General features: G+C 41.1%; 1 protein-coding gene across 3 annotated transcripts in view; it reads left to right on the plus strand.

The window, feature by feature from the left end:
• DISC1 (DISC1 scaffold protein) overlaps positions 1-17,495 on the plus strand; it is a 304,734-nt gene that overhangs the window by 71,607 nt on the left and 215,632 nt on the right. For all 3 annotated transcript variants that reach the window (XM_058669349.1, XM_058669348.1, XM_058669347.1), the window contains exon 4: positions 10,616-10,763. In XM_058669349.1, coding sequence (XP_058525332.1) covers positions 10,616-10,763 — 148 coding nt within the window. The remainder of the gene's footprint in view (positions 1-10,615; positions 10,764-17,495) is intronic.

Consider the following 17,495-nt stretch of genomic DNA (forward strand, 5'->3'; position numbering starts at 1 on the left):
GGTAGTTCACTCTCCAGGTAGCCACAACAGCTTGGTTTCCACTAGACTGAATCCAGGAGCCAGAAACTCTCCTATGTGTATGGCAGGGCCATTTTCTGCTTCCTCCCCAAATGCATTAGCAGGAGGTTGGGACAGAAGTAGAGCTTCAAGGACTTGAATCAGTACTCTGATATGGAATGCTGGAGTCACAAGTAGCAGTTTAACTTGCTAGGCCACAATACCAAACCGCTACTGACTGTGTAGTGAATATATATTATTGCTTGCTTGAAATTTCCCCTTGTTTTACTGTTAGGGAGTGAGTTGGATATAATGATCTGTTATAAAGAATTGTTCATTTCACCATTAGGTGAACTATACCTAATAAACTAGTATACAAAGTTGATACATTTATCAACCCTGCATCTAAATTACCAAGTGAGTTAGTTATTGCCCAAGTCATTAACCCATTTTGGTGATGACTGAATATATAACAAATCAATTAAAATGGTAAATATAGCATAGCAATTATTTCATGTAGTAAGATGTGATATTATATTTTAAACAGAGCTGCTTTTTCTGAGTTTCTTCGTGTTTTAAATGGGTAAAATAAATCACATTCAGCTCTATCGCATGTTTCCATGTAACTCTGGTTTGAAGGTGGAAGCCATGAGTTTGGTTCTTAGTTCTGAATTCTACCCTGTTGAATTGTAAGCGATGGAAGGAGCAGCATCTGATGCTGCAGTTAGAATGCTGCTAGGAATGGCAGCATCCCATATCAGATTGCTTGCTATGAGACCTGGCCCCTCTGCTCCTGATTCAGCTTTCTGCTCCTGCACACCCTGGGGTCTGGGTCTCTGGCACACACATGGGAGACCTGGATTGAGTTTCAGATTCCTGGATTCAGCCTGGCCCAGTTTTGACTGTTATCAGTGTTTGGGGAGTGAACCAGTGGATAGGAGATTTGTCTGTCTTTCAAATAGAATGAAAATTAAAAAACACACAAAGAAGGGATCTTGGCAGAATATTTTCTTATATCTCAGTTTTTATATCTCAGGAAGTACTATTTCTAACATTTCATTATAGATCAAGAACATACAGCTAATAAAGATTGGATTTGAGGTTTGATATGAGGCAGACTCTTCAGAAACCATACTAATAACTTAACCCTAAAGTATGAATCCATTGGAACTTCCCTAAGCCCTGAACTTCTCTCTGGCTCAGCACTATCATAAGGTCTCTCCAAGGTGACCTAAGAAAGTGAATGGGTACATATTATGTAGGACAGTTTATGACAATATGATCAGGCTTGACAAAAAACACCTAGCTATTTTAAAGCGTCCATATGTTTGTGACTTTCCTTATATTGAATCATGTTTTTCTACAACATTATATCTAGAGTATTAGAGAGGCCACACATGTGAGAGGGGTTTCAGTGAGAATTTAACCCCTGCTATGCTTGATTTCAGAGATTCATACTAACTGACCCCAGATAGAACTCTGTTTATTAATGCCTCAATGTCCAAGTTGGAAATTATTTTTAATTTCTCAAAATATAAATTAAATACACACACACACACACACGGCCCGGCTAAATCCTTGCCTTGCATCTGCTGGCATCTCAAATGGATGTTGGTTCGTGTCCCAGATGTTCCACTTCCCATCCGACTCCCTGTTTGTGTCCTGAGAAAGTGGAGGATGGCCCACTGCGTTGGGACCTTGCACCCGTGTGGGAACAAATCTTTCTCTATCTCCTTCTCTCTGTCTATCTGCCTTTCCAATAAAAAATAAAATAAATTTTTAGAAATATATGTATCTATTCAAGCAATACATAACCATTACAAATTTAATTACTCACATAAGGAATATAAATAAAAGGCAAAAACTCATGTTTATTCTTACATAGAGATGTCACTGCTGACATTTTAGTGTGTGCACTTATTTCTTTCATTGTACTGAATGACATTTCTTTTTTTGCCTATCATTTGGGTTCTCTGCATCATATCTACTTGGATGTGATCTAAAGGATGTTTCTTCTAAGTTTTTTCAAATTACATCTCTGAATACACACTAGGAAATTGGATAATTCTCTCTTGAATTCTGTAGAGGTTATAAATGGTGATAAACTAGTGGCAGTGTTGATAGTAATGGTAGAAATTCTAGTAGAAGCAATGATAGTACTGATAATGATGTCAGCAGAGGCGGGGGTAGAGATGGTGGTGTAAAGTTTGGTAAACAGCACTAGTGGTATTCATAGGTATGAGACTTGTGTGGTGATAATGACAGTACTGGTGGTGGTAAGAGTGGGAGAGATGATGATTTGGATGACGATAGCGGCAGGAACATTGAGGTTGATGGTAGTGGCGGTGTTCATGGCAGTTTGATGGTGATAGCGGTAGTAGTGGTGGTGGTGATAGGAGTGAACGTGTGATCATGATGGAAAGGAGTAATGGTGGTGGTGGTGTTGGGAGTCATGGGGTAATACTAGGAGAGGTAGTGGTGGAGTAGCAGTGATGGTATGGTAGGTTTCACAACATTTAAACAGAGGAAGACAACGTTATTATTTTTCCCTTGGAAGTTGTCAGTGGACAATCCTGATTCTCAACCGTTAATCAGCATCATGTATAGAAGTGACTTCTGTGGAAATGTACAAGGAATTTTGAGAAAGAGCATGAGTATTAAGAAATGACATGTGGATTTCAACATTTTTCTCACCCAAATCAACTTACCTCCTAATTGAAATTTTCTGTGAAGTACTAGCATGCTTTTGAGGTTTTTATAGGTTTTAAAAATCTGAAAAAAAGGGGCTTGGCACAGTGGCTTAGTGGCTAAAATCCTTGCCTTCAATGCACCGGGATCCCATATGGGCACCGGTTCTAATCCCAGAAAACCTGGAGGAAGTTTCTGGCTCCTGGCTTTGATTGGCGCAGCTTTGGCCGTTGCGGCCACTTGGGTAGTGAATTATTGGGTGGAAGATCTTCCTCTCTGTCTCTCCTTTCTCTGTATATCTGACTTTGCAATAAAAATAAAATAAATCCTTAAAAAAACTGAAAAATGAAATATTTTAGCGAAAAGTGGCCAGATTTCAATTGGCTGGTATTTTCCCCCCTCAGAACATTGGAGATTGACATTTGATAAAAAAAATTGCTACAAGTCTTTGGAGTAACTCTGTCAAGCTATCTTTTCAGAAGTTTAGATGCTGAAGAAACTTGGATATTTCCTGATGTGTCTGTGAACCACAACCTTAAGCATTGTTTTCAAGGTCTACTGATAGCACATGTGTGTGTACTCTCTCTCTCTCTCTCTCTCTCTCTCTCTGTCTCACACACACACACACACACACACACACACACCCAGATTCACACACAGGTTTGCTAGTCATATGACACACATAAGGGGTGGTATAAATACCTGGACGTTCCCTTAGTTTTTCTATGTTTATCATTCACACTTTAATTATTTTGTTTGGTAAATTCTTTTTTTTTAAATTTAATTTAATTTTATTTTTAAATTTTGAACTTTATGGTACAATTCCATAGGGTCTGGGATTTCCCTACTTCCCAAGTTCCTATCCCCCAACTGATTTTCTCCATATTACTATAGTAGAGTCCTTCATAAGCAGTGATAAATCCATCAGTCTGTTACTTAAGTGTGCCCTGACATTGCTGGTACAGACAACGTCAGACAGTCCAGCATCCCATTGGCTAGATATATCCAGTAGTTTCACTGGGAGTCCATCTTTGATTTGGAAGTAGAGATACATACTGCATTGTATCTTCACATCTGGATAGGATAGTCTCTATTACGCCATCACTATACATTCCCTTAAATAAGAAGCCATGAAACAAGTCAGCAACAGGTATGAAGTTTAAAACAAAAAATCTACAGCACCTTAGAGTCAAAAAATGCGCCACTGAGTAACCAATGCATGGGTGAAGAAATGAAAACAAAACAAGCAAAACACAAAAGCCTCTTGGGTAAAATGATGCCATTGTGCAATCCATGAGCCAGTGATGAATTTGACAGGAGAAGAGAAACTATTTGGAAGAAGTGAAATTAAAAGCAAAAATATCAAAACACATGGGATGCAGTTGTTTGGTAAATTCTTACACGGAGAGAATAAGTGCTTCAGATCTCATTTTATACTGAAATACGTCAGAGCAAATCAATTAACATGTATCAAGAGCAAGACATTTGGTTGTTTTCCATACAGGCAAATATCACAGTTAAATTGGTGCTTCTATTTCAAAATTTTTGCATCATCTTTAAAGCTTAATTTTTTTTCCTTTTATGTCACAACAAAATGATTTCTCACATGGAAGGTTAAAATACAACATTTCTCAAAATCCTCTTTCATGTTCACTGAAAAGATCTGCGACCCACATAAACCAAGCTTACTCTAAGCAGCTTAGCATTAAGAATTTAAGAAAACCAAATCTCCATTTTCATGCAGAAATCAGAGACTAGTGTTAATAGCCAATAAGTTATTTTTAAAAATATTAAAATTTTCTTAGTAATAAATGGAGTCTTCAGATGCTTTTGTAAGAAATTGAAATGACATCATTCACAATCACACCAACTGTGTTCCTCCCAAGGTGTGTTTTCTTTTTAATATGCTTGTGATCATAAGTACAGATAACATGTGCATATAATACTGCAGCCTGCTTTTATCTTTTAATATTGAAAAGTCTCTTGAATGTCTTCTTAATTATTCCCTATTTTTCTCTGCCTATGACTCCCTGAGTGTATAATTTGCATATCCATTTTCATCCTTTAGATATGAGGCTGTCATGACTTTTGTGTTATTTTTGTTATGGCTACTAAATACCTTCCGTGAAAAAAAGGCAGTGAAATGAAAAAAAGTGTGTTAATGCAATGTTTTTTGTGTGCCCGATGTATTCAAATATGTATTTGAAGGTACAGCGCACACGAAGGGATGTGATCCTGATCTTGCCTATAGAAAGAACACAGTGGTTAAGAACATAAACTTTGGAATTATATGAACTTATTTTGTTTTTCAATCCACACGGTTGTGTGACTTCTCTAGACAAATGTATTTAACTTTCTGCAAATTTTAGTTTTTCACTCGCAAAGTGGGAATAGCTCTGTTTCCCTGTCCAGATCCCTGTGAGGATAGCAATGATCTTGACCAGGTAACAGTACCTCTAAAATGGGTGCCTTCTATGTAGTACTCCTCGTCCAAACTGAAGCATCCCTTCTGATCAGTCAGAGGGGAACAGGCTGAAACGCTGCTCAGTTCACCTCCTCCAGGAAACTAGATAAATCAATAAACACACAAGATCTCTATGACTGGAGAAACCTTAGGAGCAGGTGCAGTTCCAGGGGTGAACCTTGAAAGGAGTAACAGGAAAATCCCAGAGATTGTAGCCAGAAGGTTACAATTCTGCCTTTTCTTGTCACTTGCTGTGAAGCCTTGAGGAACTTAGCTATATTTCCTGAACTTAATTCTCTGCGTTGGTATTCTTACTCTACCAGTTGCGTGAAGCTCAGAAATATTATATATATGGTACCAGATATGTTATAGATGCTCACAAATGATCTTATGCTTGAAGTCTCTTCAGTGTCCAGCGGTGGCTGATGTGTATGACAATGAACCCAACAGATTCTGTCAAAGACTGCTCAGTTATGCTCTGGTTAGTCTGAAATGCATTTCATTGCAGTTTAATTCTTTGCAAACTGATCATCAACACATGATGTGTATGGTAATGTGGAGTGAGAATAGGCGGCTCTCAATGAATTGCATTTCTTGGCCATTAAGCTAAAGAAAGACGACTTAAGAGAACACTGATTGCCTCTTAGCTTTAGAGAGCCTCCTTAGAATGTAGAATGGCTGTGCAGCCAAGAGCATGGTGAACACCATATATTCTGTCATCCACAGAGAGCAAGGCATTAGGAATTGAATCTATTTAGCGAGATGTCTTTATGTGTGAAGATTTCTTGCTTTACCATCAATGCTTATTTACGTATTCATTCATAGATGTAGAAAGCAGTTTTCCTTCATTCTGCTCCCATACTGTTTCTCAAGTAGCAGACACTTATTACAAATGTGCTAAGCAATAGCAAATAAACACTGGCTCTCAATTAAGCATTAATAAATATGTTGCAGTTACATAAAAATTACATTCAGTTGCTCCCAGATGTAATGAATTGGAACAATGTCCAGTGTTTCTATTGCTGAGGTCCTATGAGTAAAGCATGTTATAACTGTAAATCTAAAATATACTGTATTACAGCATGCTCCTCGATGCTTCATTCATTTTGCTGCTTGCTAATATGGTCCTTGGTTAATTTTGAATTTATTCATTTTTTCTTACTGTTTAAATATGTTTGCAAAATGCAATAAAAATAGATTATTGGTCAGTCACAGGTATTCAGCCACTGCTGTTTGCAGCATACTTACCACAACGCTGGTCATAAACCTTGCACAACAAACTGAAATCACATTCACTATATCCATGAAAAAGCTCCAGAGATTTTGAATAAAGGAAAATGAGTGATGTTTCTTCCACCACTGAACCCAACAGAAAGCAGAATAGGAGACAAAGTTTTCACAAAGGACCAACAGGAGTCTCTCTCACACACAAACAGCCTTTGTGTTTCTGAAGTTATCTATTCTTACTTTAAAAATATTTTAAAGTAGTTTTGCACTTATAGGAAAGTCACGTTTAACTCACACACCAGTATTTTCCTCACTCTGATTCCCCAACTGGACACACACGTGCATGATCAGGAGCCTTGCTCTGACCATTGGAGAGTGAGCCATCATGCCCCTTTCTCTTTCAGTGTCCTGTTGGATATAGTCCCAAATATGGTTCCTCAGCAGGTCACCTGCTGCTCCATAGGGCGGGCGGTCAGCACGGATGTTCCCTTCCCGTCTGCAGGTCTCCTTCCCCTTTCATCCATGACTCCAGGAATGCCCCGTCCTCCTTTCCAACTGAGAAACACACATTGTATGCAGTTGTTTCTTCATTCTCCTTTCACTTGGAGCAATTTTCTTTAGTACTTCAACTTTCTCTGTATTCCATGTTCTTACATATTTTTAAAGTGCAGACCTCACTTTCCACAAGGCCACCTTCAGCCTGGGCTCATCTGCTATGTAGTCATGGTCAGATTCAGGTCCTGTAGCCTTGCCAGGAACCTCCTGGGTACGATTCTGGACCTCACTTTAGGTGTCAGCAATAAGCAGTCATCTGGTCACTGCAGGTCCTGGGCATTCTGGACTTAATTTTCTCAACCACAAGGTCACTGTTTTCATTTGGGAAGGTGTTTTGTAAGGTTTTGTTAGAAAACTATTTTAAGATTACATTGGTAATGGCACATGAAAGCCCCATTTCATCACTGCTTTGTATTATTTTAACAGCATGTATTCACGGATTCCTATTTTACTCAATTGGTTGTACTTCTATTACCATTTTTATTTTCTTTCACTTTCAAAGTATCCCAGTGTCAGCCCAAGGAAGCTTCTTCAGTGTGACTCCTGTGTTCTGCTGACTTATCCCATTAGTCTTTGGGCATTTTTAAATCTTCTGGTATCAAATTTTTTCAAACTCATCTTGTACTGCTCATGGCTACACTCTAGTGTCAGCTGCTTTCCAAGGAGCCCTGATATGGAGGGAAGTGTTCAGAAAGAACTACCAGTGTGTTGGGTGTGTTTGTACATTTTTAGCTACTGAAACATCATTGCCTTTAGGTCTTCTCAGTAAATAAAAATAGAAAATATATGTAGATGCATACACACATAATTATCTGTTTTCATGTCTGCCTGAGAGTTTCTATATTAAAAGCCATTTATTTATATCAGTATTTCCAATTCCAATACAACAAGTTCTTTAAATTTTTCATATTCTATGATTATAAATATTTTATGTGATACACATAAGTCTGGCCCTCTGTGCTATCTGTATTCTTATTGGCTTGCAAAATATACTTACTCTTCAATGTTGCCTATTCTTCCACCTATCCTCAGGTACTGTGGACACATCACCAAGCATGTTATCAGATGCCTCTGAGTGATAGCCCCTAGCATCCTCAGTGCTGGTGGTAGAACACCTGTGTGTGCCCTTACTGACAGAGCAACTCATTTTCAAGTTCTCTGCACAGAGAAAGTCCCTTTGTAATTTTACTCTGTCCCAGTCACTAAGTTCCTTGAAAATCGGAAAAAAAATGTCTTGTTCTTTGTAGCCCATAACCCAGCAAGCTGGCTGATAGCGCTGAACACCAAGGGCTGTTCCTGTCCTCTGGATGCCTCGCAGAGTCTTCCTGGACTCTCAGAGCGTACCAACATAATTGTAGCAGTGCCAGATTCTAGCAAATGTTTCTGCATCTCTTTGCTCATCCTTTAGTAGTTTGTGAACAGTGCTAGGAAGGCCACTCTATAACTGATGTGTGGAGTCTAGGGAAGGGAGGGGAGGGATCGGTCAGGGAGCAGTTCATGCCTCAGAAGGGATGGCAACTTAGCCTAGGCGGGTGCAGTGGAAGTGGAGAAGTGAGAGTAACACACAACACCAGGCAAAATGACCTGCCTGTGGAGAAGCAGATGCAGCAAAGAAAAACTCTGGAAATGGTAAATCGACTGCCCAAAGGATTTTTTTTTTTATTCATCAGAGGTTGGATACAGTTATATTCTCTCTCTTGATGTACAGTTTCAGAGGAAATACTGATTTTTTAACCATTGGTTTCCGTGCTATGACACCTTTGTAGGAAGCTGTCTCACTTGACTGTCCCAGTTATATGAATTTGTTGCCAGCTATTCCTACTCCTTGCCTGCTCTTTCTTCATCCAGCTGTGTGCTATGGAAGTGAGCTAGCACAGAAGAGTCCAGTCATCTGGTGCCCTGTGATTAGTGTCAGCCGCCACCAGCACATGTTGAAAGGTTTTGTTCAAATTGACAAACTTGCTGAAACAGTGGTTTAGTATATTTTTGTTAATTATTCATAGTTATTCATTTATTTAGAGGGACACACACACACACAGTGAGAGAGAGAAAGGAAAGAGAGGGAGAGACAGAGAGAGAGATAAACTTACTGATTCCTTCACAGATTCAGTCCCCAAATGGCTACAATGACCAGGGCAGGGTCAGATCAAAGCTAAGGAACCTGGAAGTCTGTTTGGATCTTCCACATGGGTTGCAGGAGCCCAAGCACTTCGGGGCATCTTCTATTCCCTTTCTAGGGAATTGGATTGAAAACAGAGCAGCTCGGTCTCAAAAGGGCACTCTGTTATAAGATTCCTGTCTTGCAAGTCGTGACTTAACTTGCTGCTCTACAACACCAACCCTCATGTTTCAGTTCAGAATTACGTTTTATGAAAATGTCTTCTTTGACAAATGGCCATCTAGAGCCACAGGAACCTAAAGACATTCTAGACCCTAGGATAGAGCCACTGAAATGTTTTATTTCATGAGAACAAATAGAAGCATGCTAAATGCATTGCACACTACAACAAGTGAAAGGTGCTCATGGCTTGAGGTCAGTACTGGGGATCCCAGACTTTCCATGGTCTCAGTGTCCTAGTCAGGCAAGAGCCATGAGAAAGAAGCTCTGCTAGATATTATTGTTAAACTGGATCTTTACAATTGTGCAAAAATGGCTCCATGGAACAACTTTTTAGTTCATGTATTTTGTTAACTTTATCATTAATTGGTAGAGATTCCAATTTCAACAATTATTAAAAAAATCACAGTGACTTCTTACTTAAACCCACCCTAGAAAATCTGAAGTCATTAAAAAGATGGTAAAATCCCTACTTTATAACAAAAGTAGTGATGTGGTTAACAGTAGCATCATGGAATTTGAACATTGTTTCTATGACCTCAGTGAATATTACTGGCTCTCTGTTGATAGTTTCATTTTCACAGGAAATATTTTTTGAAAGATTTTATTAAGTATATGAAAGACAGAGACCCTCCCCCCACTTAAACACACAGAAAGAGAAAGAGAGAAGGCTCTAAAAATCAACATTGGACACTGTTTTCAACTGATTATATAGATAGAGCCCCTCAGATTAGCATATTATTCCCAAGTGATTGCCATAGTTTTAAAAATAATTTGTATTCAGAGTGTAGAAGGATGATACCCAAGAGCTGGCGTGGGATGGAGAGAGGTTGTATACAGTTATATTCAGACAGGAGGAAAAAGTGCTAGTGCTGTTTTGCATAATGGGTTTCTGTGGTTAACAATATTGTATTGAACATTACAAAGTATCTGGACAAATTTTAATGTTCTCATTTCAAAGGCATGATAACTATATGAGGTGATAGATTTGATTATTACTTGATGCCTGGAGACATCCTATTTTGCCTCAAAAATATATAAATTATTATATTAAGAAGTACCTCTCTGAGGATTATAATTATGAGCATCATATACGTACATGGACTGTTACATCTGAGAGCGGGGAGACTGAAAGGAAGGAGGGCCATGGCAGTGGTAAAAAAAAGAGGTGGAAGATCCCAAGGAGCAGCACTGAGGGATGAAAGCGCTGGCCTGGAAGCCAGCAGGCTTTGCATGGGTCATTAAGGTCAAGGTGGACCAGGGCTGGGGCTAGGACACAGTAGGTTCTCTGTTCTTAGTTGTGTGGTTTTCCCATTCTCCTCACTTTCATCCTTTTGGGTTTCCAGCTGAGATACTGCAAAGAAGACTGGAAGATCTGGAGCAGGAGAACAGCTGCCTGCGCTTCCAGCTCCCTTCCAGGCAGCTGGCTCTGAGCAGCTTCCTGAAGCACCTGGCGACGCAGGCCCAGGTTGCCTGGCGCCAAGCCATCCAACAGTGAGTACCTGTGATGGACACTAACACTGCCTCCTATCTCCCTCTCTCAACTCCCACGTTGGTTGTTAAGAACTCTTTTTCCTCTAGGAAGGGTCTCTTTGTTGTTAGGACAAGTGTGAGGCATCCTTTCCTGGGGTGGTGGAGCCCCTTCTGCCAGTTCACAGGGAGATCCTTAACTAAGCAGGTGCTAAGTTTTCCCTGGGAGCCCAACATTCCCAGAAAGGTTGGAGGGATTTTGACTTGCCCAAGAGAGCTGAGTCTCTTGTGAATATGTTGCACCTGTAAGACACACATACAGTCCTCTCTGAGGAAGAGATGAAACTTGATTCTCCTCCTGACTCAACTTTCAGCTTCCTTACCTTAGTTCATTGTATACTAAACTTTTCTGTCGTTGTTCTATCTTTAGAAATCCATTGCCTCTTCTCCTCGCCTTTACTCTTTTACTGCCCTTTGAAATCATTTAATAAGTTTACTTTCTCCTCAGTCAGCTCCTTCTCTTATATCCCCAGTCTCAATGATTCATATCTATCTAGCTAACTATCCAAGCAAAAACTGGAGACATCCTTGGCTTCTCCCTCGTTCTGGTTCCTGACAATCATTGGTCACCAAGTTCTTTGGCCTTGTTATCTACCTCTCTCTCATTCTTCCCTCCAGGTTAATGCCTTAGTTCTGGTCTTTAAATTTTTGAGTGTGGATTTGTTTTTAAGGATTTATTTATTTTTCTTGGAAAGGCAGATTTACAAAGAGAGAGAGACAGAAAGATCTTCCATCTGCAGTTCACTCCTCAAGTGGCCACATTGGCCAGAGTTGCACCAATCCAGAGCTAGGAGCCAGGAGCTTCTTCCACATCTCCCATGTGGGTCAGGGTCCCAAGGTCTTGGCCCATCCTCTACTACTTTCCCAGGTCACAAAGCAGGGAACTGGATTGGAAGTGGAGCAGGCAGGACACGAACTGGTGGCCATATGGGATCCTGGTGCATGCAAAATGAGGATTTGGCTGCTGGGCCATTGTGCCAGGGCCTTGAGTGTGGATTTGTGCAAGCATCTCTTTTTTGGAACCGTTCTTACTCTTTCCCATGCATCTTCCATAATGCCACAGATGGAAACACTGTGTCATGCTTAATTGCTTTCTGAATACATTTCATGCTGCTTAGTATGGCATTCGAATCCTTCATAGTCCATCCACTGTGTTGTTGCCCAGAATTTAACTATGGTATCACAGGCACACGCAGTCCACACACATAAGTATCTAAAGTGACCTCCAAATTCCGAATGTTTCTAAATTCTGCGATCTTGCATTATCTGTTTTTCGTCCTCACCAATAGTTGCTCATTCTCTTGTCTCAACTCAGCTTCCATCCTTGCCATGCCATGCCCATCAGCTATGCTCTTTCCCCCTTGAAAATGACTTGAGTCCCTTATACAACCTTACCTTTACCCTGGATTTTAAGTCTGTTTCCTTCAATGTTTGCTCTGACAGATGACACATTCCTGGAGAGCATGCCTGTACTGTATTTATTTATTTTTATTCCTACAAACTTGAACAGTGGCTGGTCTACAATTGGTATATCAGCTGAATGAGTGAACTATGACACCCTTGTTTACATCCCACTATAAGGGTTGAAACATAAGTGCCTATTGAGAAAGAGAGACTGATAAAGGTACTTTCAAATGTCCACGGAAAGTGCAGTTGAAAGATTATTTTGGTGCAGAAAAGTTTTGAAATCCACACAGTATTTTTTCATAATACATGTGTTCTGTGAACTAGACTCCTTACTCCTTACGTGGCTCACAGGATTATAGAAGTTGAAGAGTTCAAACCTGACCATCTGCTACCTGGAGAGCCAGAGAACATGGTAGAAGTGATGACTCACTCCAAGAAGACAGAAGTCTCAGAGTGAGGGAGGCTGGTCCTATGGCCCCTGGTTTAAGAGCCTTGGAGGGCCACTCATGCAAGTCCACATCCACAAGCTGAAGATGGTCAAGGTTGGGAGCAGGAGAAAACACACTCCCCTTAGGGAGGAAGAACTAGAGGGGTTCTCCCTGCTTGCACTTTGCTGTTCCTTCTGGACCTTCAGTGTATTTGTTGGCGTCTCTTGTTCCTTAAGCTGATGCACATGCTGATCCTCACGGAGAAACACAGAATTCTGCTTCCCCAGTCCTCTAGGTATACCTCTGTCCAGTCTGGCTGACACCCATCAGAATGTCAAGTCAATCATAGAGGAAGAGAGGTGGGAGGAGGAGGCAGGGATAGAGGAGAAGAGAGGGTGGAGAGGAAGAAAGAGGGGGAGACAGATGTTACCTGAGTGTGTTTTTGATAGTTGCCCTGCAGTAAAAGTCCCCTTCAGCCAGTCCTCTGAAACTTTCAGTAAGGAAGCATTGAACAACCTTGAAAATAAGTCCTGACTGCATTGGACGTCAGGAAACCTGAGTTCTGAGCCCCGCCTCCTCTACTCAGCAAGTGTATGTGGTTTGGTGTGGTTCCCTAACCTTTCCATACTTCACTCTCCTGTTCTAAAAATGAAAACCTTAAATTAGGTCATTGTTTTATAGACTTCAATTACTTATATGTTTTCTTGGTTTTTCATTCGCCAAATCTATGTGTCCTAGCCTGCACATGCCCTAGGCAATCATGAAAATTATAGATTTAGTGAAATCAACTTATTTCTTATATTTTAAATGAATATTAGCATCAGTATACAGCTAGTTTTTTTTTTTTTTTTAGAAAAATTGACTTTTAGTGTGCCAACTACCCGTGCGTCTGTTACAATTGTGAACTTTGTTGTGGGCATTTATGGGCTCCCAGTAAGAGCAGCAGTGACTGCGATTCCCACAGATGCCACGAGGGGGACATAGTGCCAAGCAGGAGCTCACAGAACCCAGTGCTTGGTCGCCGACAGCACTCAACAGCAACTCTGAGTCAAATAAAATGAGAATATTTTCAAATGAATGGCATTTTCCTTGTAGAAATGAGATAGTTGTTTTGAAAATTTTCAGCAATAAAGAGTAACACGAATAATTAACTCTTCTGGGAGCAAGTGTTTCTTTCTGAATCTGATGGGAGCAATAAGCTTCTTGCCTCACAAACCATGAAGAATGCATGTGTATGCAAACTGCTGGGGACAGTTTCAGGTGACTCACAGATCTACTGCCTTTCCTCCATTCTCTCCTTTGAGGTCCTTGTGTCCTGGATGAAAAGATAATTTAGTTTTATCCAAGTTTCAGGGAAATATAAACACAGATGGTACAATCAAGAACTTTATTTTTATTACTTACACTGCATCTTTGCTTGTAAGAATCACTGTTAGATTCAGCATTTTAAAAAAAAGATTTATTTTTATTATTTTAATTGGAAAGTCAGCTATACAGAAAGGAGAAGAGGCAGAGAGGAAGGTCTTCCATCCGTTGATTCACTTTCCAAACAGCTGCAATGGCCGGAGTTGCACCAATCTGAAGCCAGGAGCCAGGAGCTTCTTCCTGGTCTCCCACGCCAGTGCAGGGTCCCAAGGCTTTTGGCCGTCCTCAACTGCTTTCCCAGGCCACAAGCAGGGAGCTGGATGGGAAGCGGGGCTGCCGGGATTAGAACCGGTGCCCATATGGGATCCTGGTGCGTGCAAGGCGAGGACTTTAGCCACTAGCCTATCACACCAGGCCCTAGATTCAGCTTTTTAATAAGGCCTGTTGAATTCTTTGAACATGTGTAGAACAATGCCCTGAATCACTCCTGATTTGTTTAGATGTTGTAATCAGCCTGAAGAATTTTAGCTGTTTTGGAAGTTCAGCAGATTCCTCTAGTGGTAGATATCACAACTTTAGTTGTTTGGCTCTCTCTCTCTCTCTCTCTCTCTCTCTCTCTCTCTCTCTCTCTCTCTCATGGTGGTTCTACACTGCTCAGTAATGTAACTGGTTCAGGGAGTGCCTCAACTCCATAGGGTTATAAAATAGTTTTATTATTCTCATTTGACTTGCATCTGCTTTTCACTTTGATTTATGATATCTTAGCTGGATGACAAAGATGTTATTTTCAGTAAGTGCTAATCAACCAGTTCAGTAGAGTTTGAGGCTCCAGTTACTGTTGCCATCCCTGCCTCCCTGGCCCCATGCCCTCTGTACATTTTCTTATGGAATTCAATCCCTGGTTCCCCATGGGACCCTCAAGGCCTCCCCAATGCCAAGATTCTGATGTGAACACAAATCCACCCCCCACCTCAGCCATCATTGCTTTCAACACATCTCTCCATTTCTTCTGTGGAAATCCCTTGCCCAAATAGGTGCTTTTTTTTAAGGGACTAACATTATCATGTTCATGTATTTTTGCCATTTAAAAAGGCATATATTCTGGCCGTGCCGTACTAGATTCTCTTGCCTTGCCTTGATTTTCAATTTCTTCATCACCACTGAGGGCACACGGATCAATTAAAAAGTCGGTTGCTGAAGAAGATATTGAAGCAAACCCAACTGATGATTGCCCTCTGAATTCTTGTACAGACAGGGACAGTTCAATGCTCATCAGGTCTGTCTGTAACGGGCATTCTCTGAAGCTGTGTGAGGAAGGGCCGGGGCAGATAATGATCCTCAGAGAAACGTTCATACAATTTCCCAGCCTACTGAATTCTAGGAGGATAGTTCTGGGGCATGCTCCAGACACTTGTTTTCTGGAAAGACAATGGTAGGACTGGGCCTGCGTTGCCCATATGGCATATGCTCATGTTCTTAATGGACTTTATTGGCTGACTTTTCCTCCTTCTTGTATCCTTACTCCATTTCCTCGGCCATCGTTTTTCAAAAAGCAACCTGCACTTACATCATTTTCAAGAACTCTGCTATGGGGGTAAACCTAACTTAAACTGGGGTAGGTATTGCACAGCCATACATCAGTCCTGCCCAGCACCCTGATCTCATGGTGAGTTTGGGTTTAGACTTGGTTTCAGTGGTGAGGTTTTACTCGCTCCTCATTCCTGTGGGATAAAGGAAGGAAACACATGTTTCCCAAAGATTCCATTTCCTACAAGGTGTGGGTGGGTATTCAGAGTGGTGTTTGATTGTGGCAGCAGGAGTTTTGCATCCGCTGGAGTTGGGAACCCTACAGCATTGCTGCTGATTTAGAATGGAGGGCACTCAGGCCAGCTCCAGTTTCTAATTCTGGAGCAACAGGAAAATTCTACTCAGTGTCCTGTCACAGCAAAGATCAACAGAGAACAGAACAGCATCTGTTCCCACATTTACACTATTAGAAAGGAAAGCTAGTTTTTCCTTCTCCCATGAAAGGGTTGGCTTACTATTTATATATTAACATTAACGATTTTCCACAGATTGTGTTTCTCTAATTAACTTATGGTTTCTCATCAGATTTTTACCAATATATACATCATCATTGGTCATATTTGTGATCTAAGTTGTACATGTATGTCCTTTATTAAAGACTCTTTTCCATTGGACAACATAAAACAACAACCCAAACACACAAAGGTTAAAACTGAGGACATACAATGATTTTCCACGGGGCTTATCAGAGTGGAACTCTGGCTTGCCTGTTTAAATATTTCCTGCTCACATCTTTCCTTTGTGATGGGAACAGAAAAGACTAATGATGTGCAGGATCAGCATGCAGACCAGCTATTCCTCCTCTCTCTCTCTCTCTTTTTTTTTTAAAGATTTATTTATTTTATTACAAAGTCAGATATACACAGAGGAGGAGAGACAGAGAGGAAGATCCTCCGTTCGACGATTCACTCCCCAAGTGAGCCGCAACAGGCCGATGTGCGCCGATCCGAAGCCGGGAACCTGGAACCTCCTCCGGGTCTCCCACGCGGATGCAGTGTCCCAATGCATTGGGCCGTCCTCGACTGCTTTCCCAGGCCACAAGCAGGGAGCTGGATGGGAAGTGGAGCTGCTGGGACCAGAACCGGCGCCCACATGGGAACCCGGGGCCTCCAAGGCGAGGACTTCAGCCACTAGGCCACGCCGCCGGGCCCCCTCCTCTCTTTCTAAATCATGCAGTTTTTTATTTCCCTGTGGTTGCCAAGTAGGGATAGTTCAGTGTAACAAAATTCAGTGGCAATCAACCTGTAGCTAAGATGCACTGTAGCAAACCAGGAAATAATTGCTAGAGCCACATCTTACCAGGGATGTAAAATGACAGGAGATAAAAGTGACCGCTATGGCCAGTGAGTCAGGATCTGTTCCAGAACCCTGGGTCAGAGCTGGAGGTGGAGATCCCTAAAGGGCACCTGTGTGCCACCTGTCCTACTTCAAGGGACACATTCCTGTCATTTCAAGAAGAGAAGGCAAAAGGAAAAGAGGAGAAAAGTAAGTTGAGGTCAGTCACAAAGGCTTTCTCAGAATTTGTTTTGGAATGAGTGGAATATATGTAAATGCTTCTAAATGAAGGTCTGCCAAGTTACCGAAGTAGGGCTGGCATTGTGGCACAGTAGGTCACATTGCTGTGTGGGATGCTGGAATTCCATATGAACATCACTTTGAGCCCATGCTGCTCTGCTTCTGATCTAGCTCCATGCAAAACAGCTTAACATGGTCAAAATGCTTGGGTCTGTGCCATTCATGTGGGAAGCTTGGATGAAATTCTTGACTCTGGCTTTTGTCTGGCACAACTCCAGTCACTGCAATCTCTTGAGGAGTGAACAGTGGATGGAAGATCTCTTGCTTTCTGTATAACTCTGCCTTTCAAGTAAGTAAATCTGAAGCAAAAACAAAGTAAATTTTTTTAAAGATT

Source organism: Ochotona princeps, chromosome 10 (genome assembly GCF_030435755.1).
Source record: "Ochotona princeps isolate mOchPri1 chromosome 10, mOchPri1.hap1, whole genome shotgun sequence".
Taxonomy (NCBI): Eukaryota; Metazoa; Chordata; class Mammalia; order Lagomorpha; family Ochotonidae; genus Ochotona; species Ochotona princeps.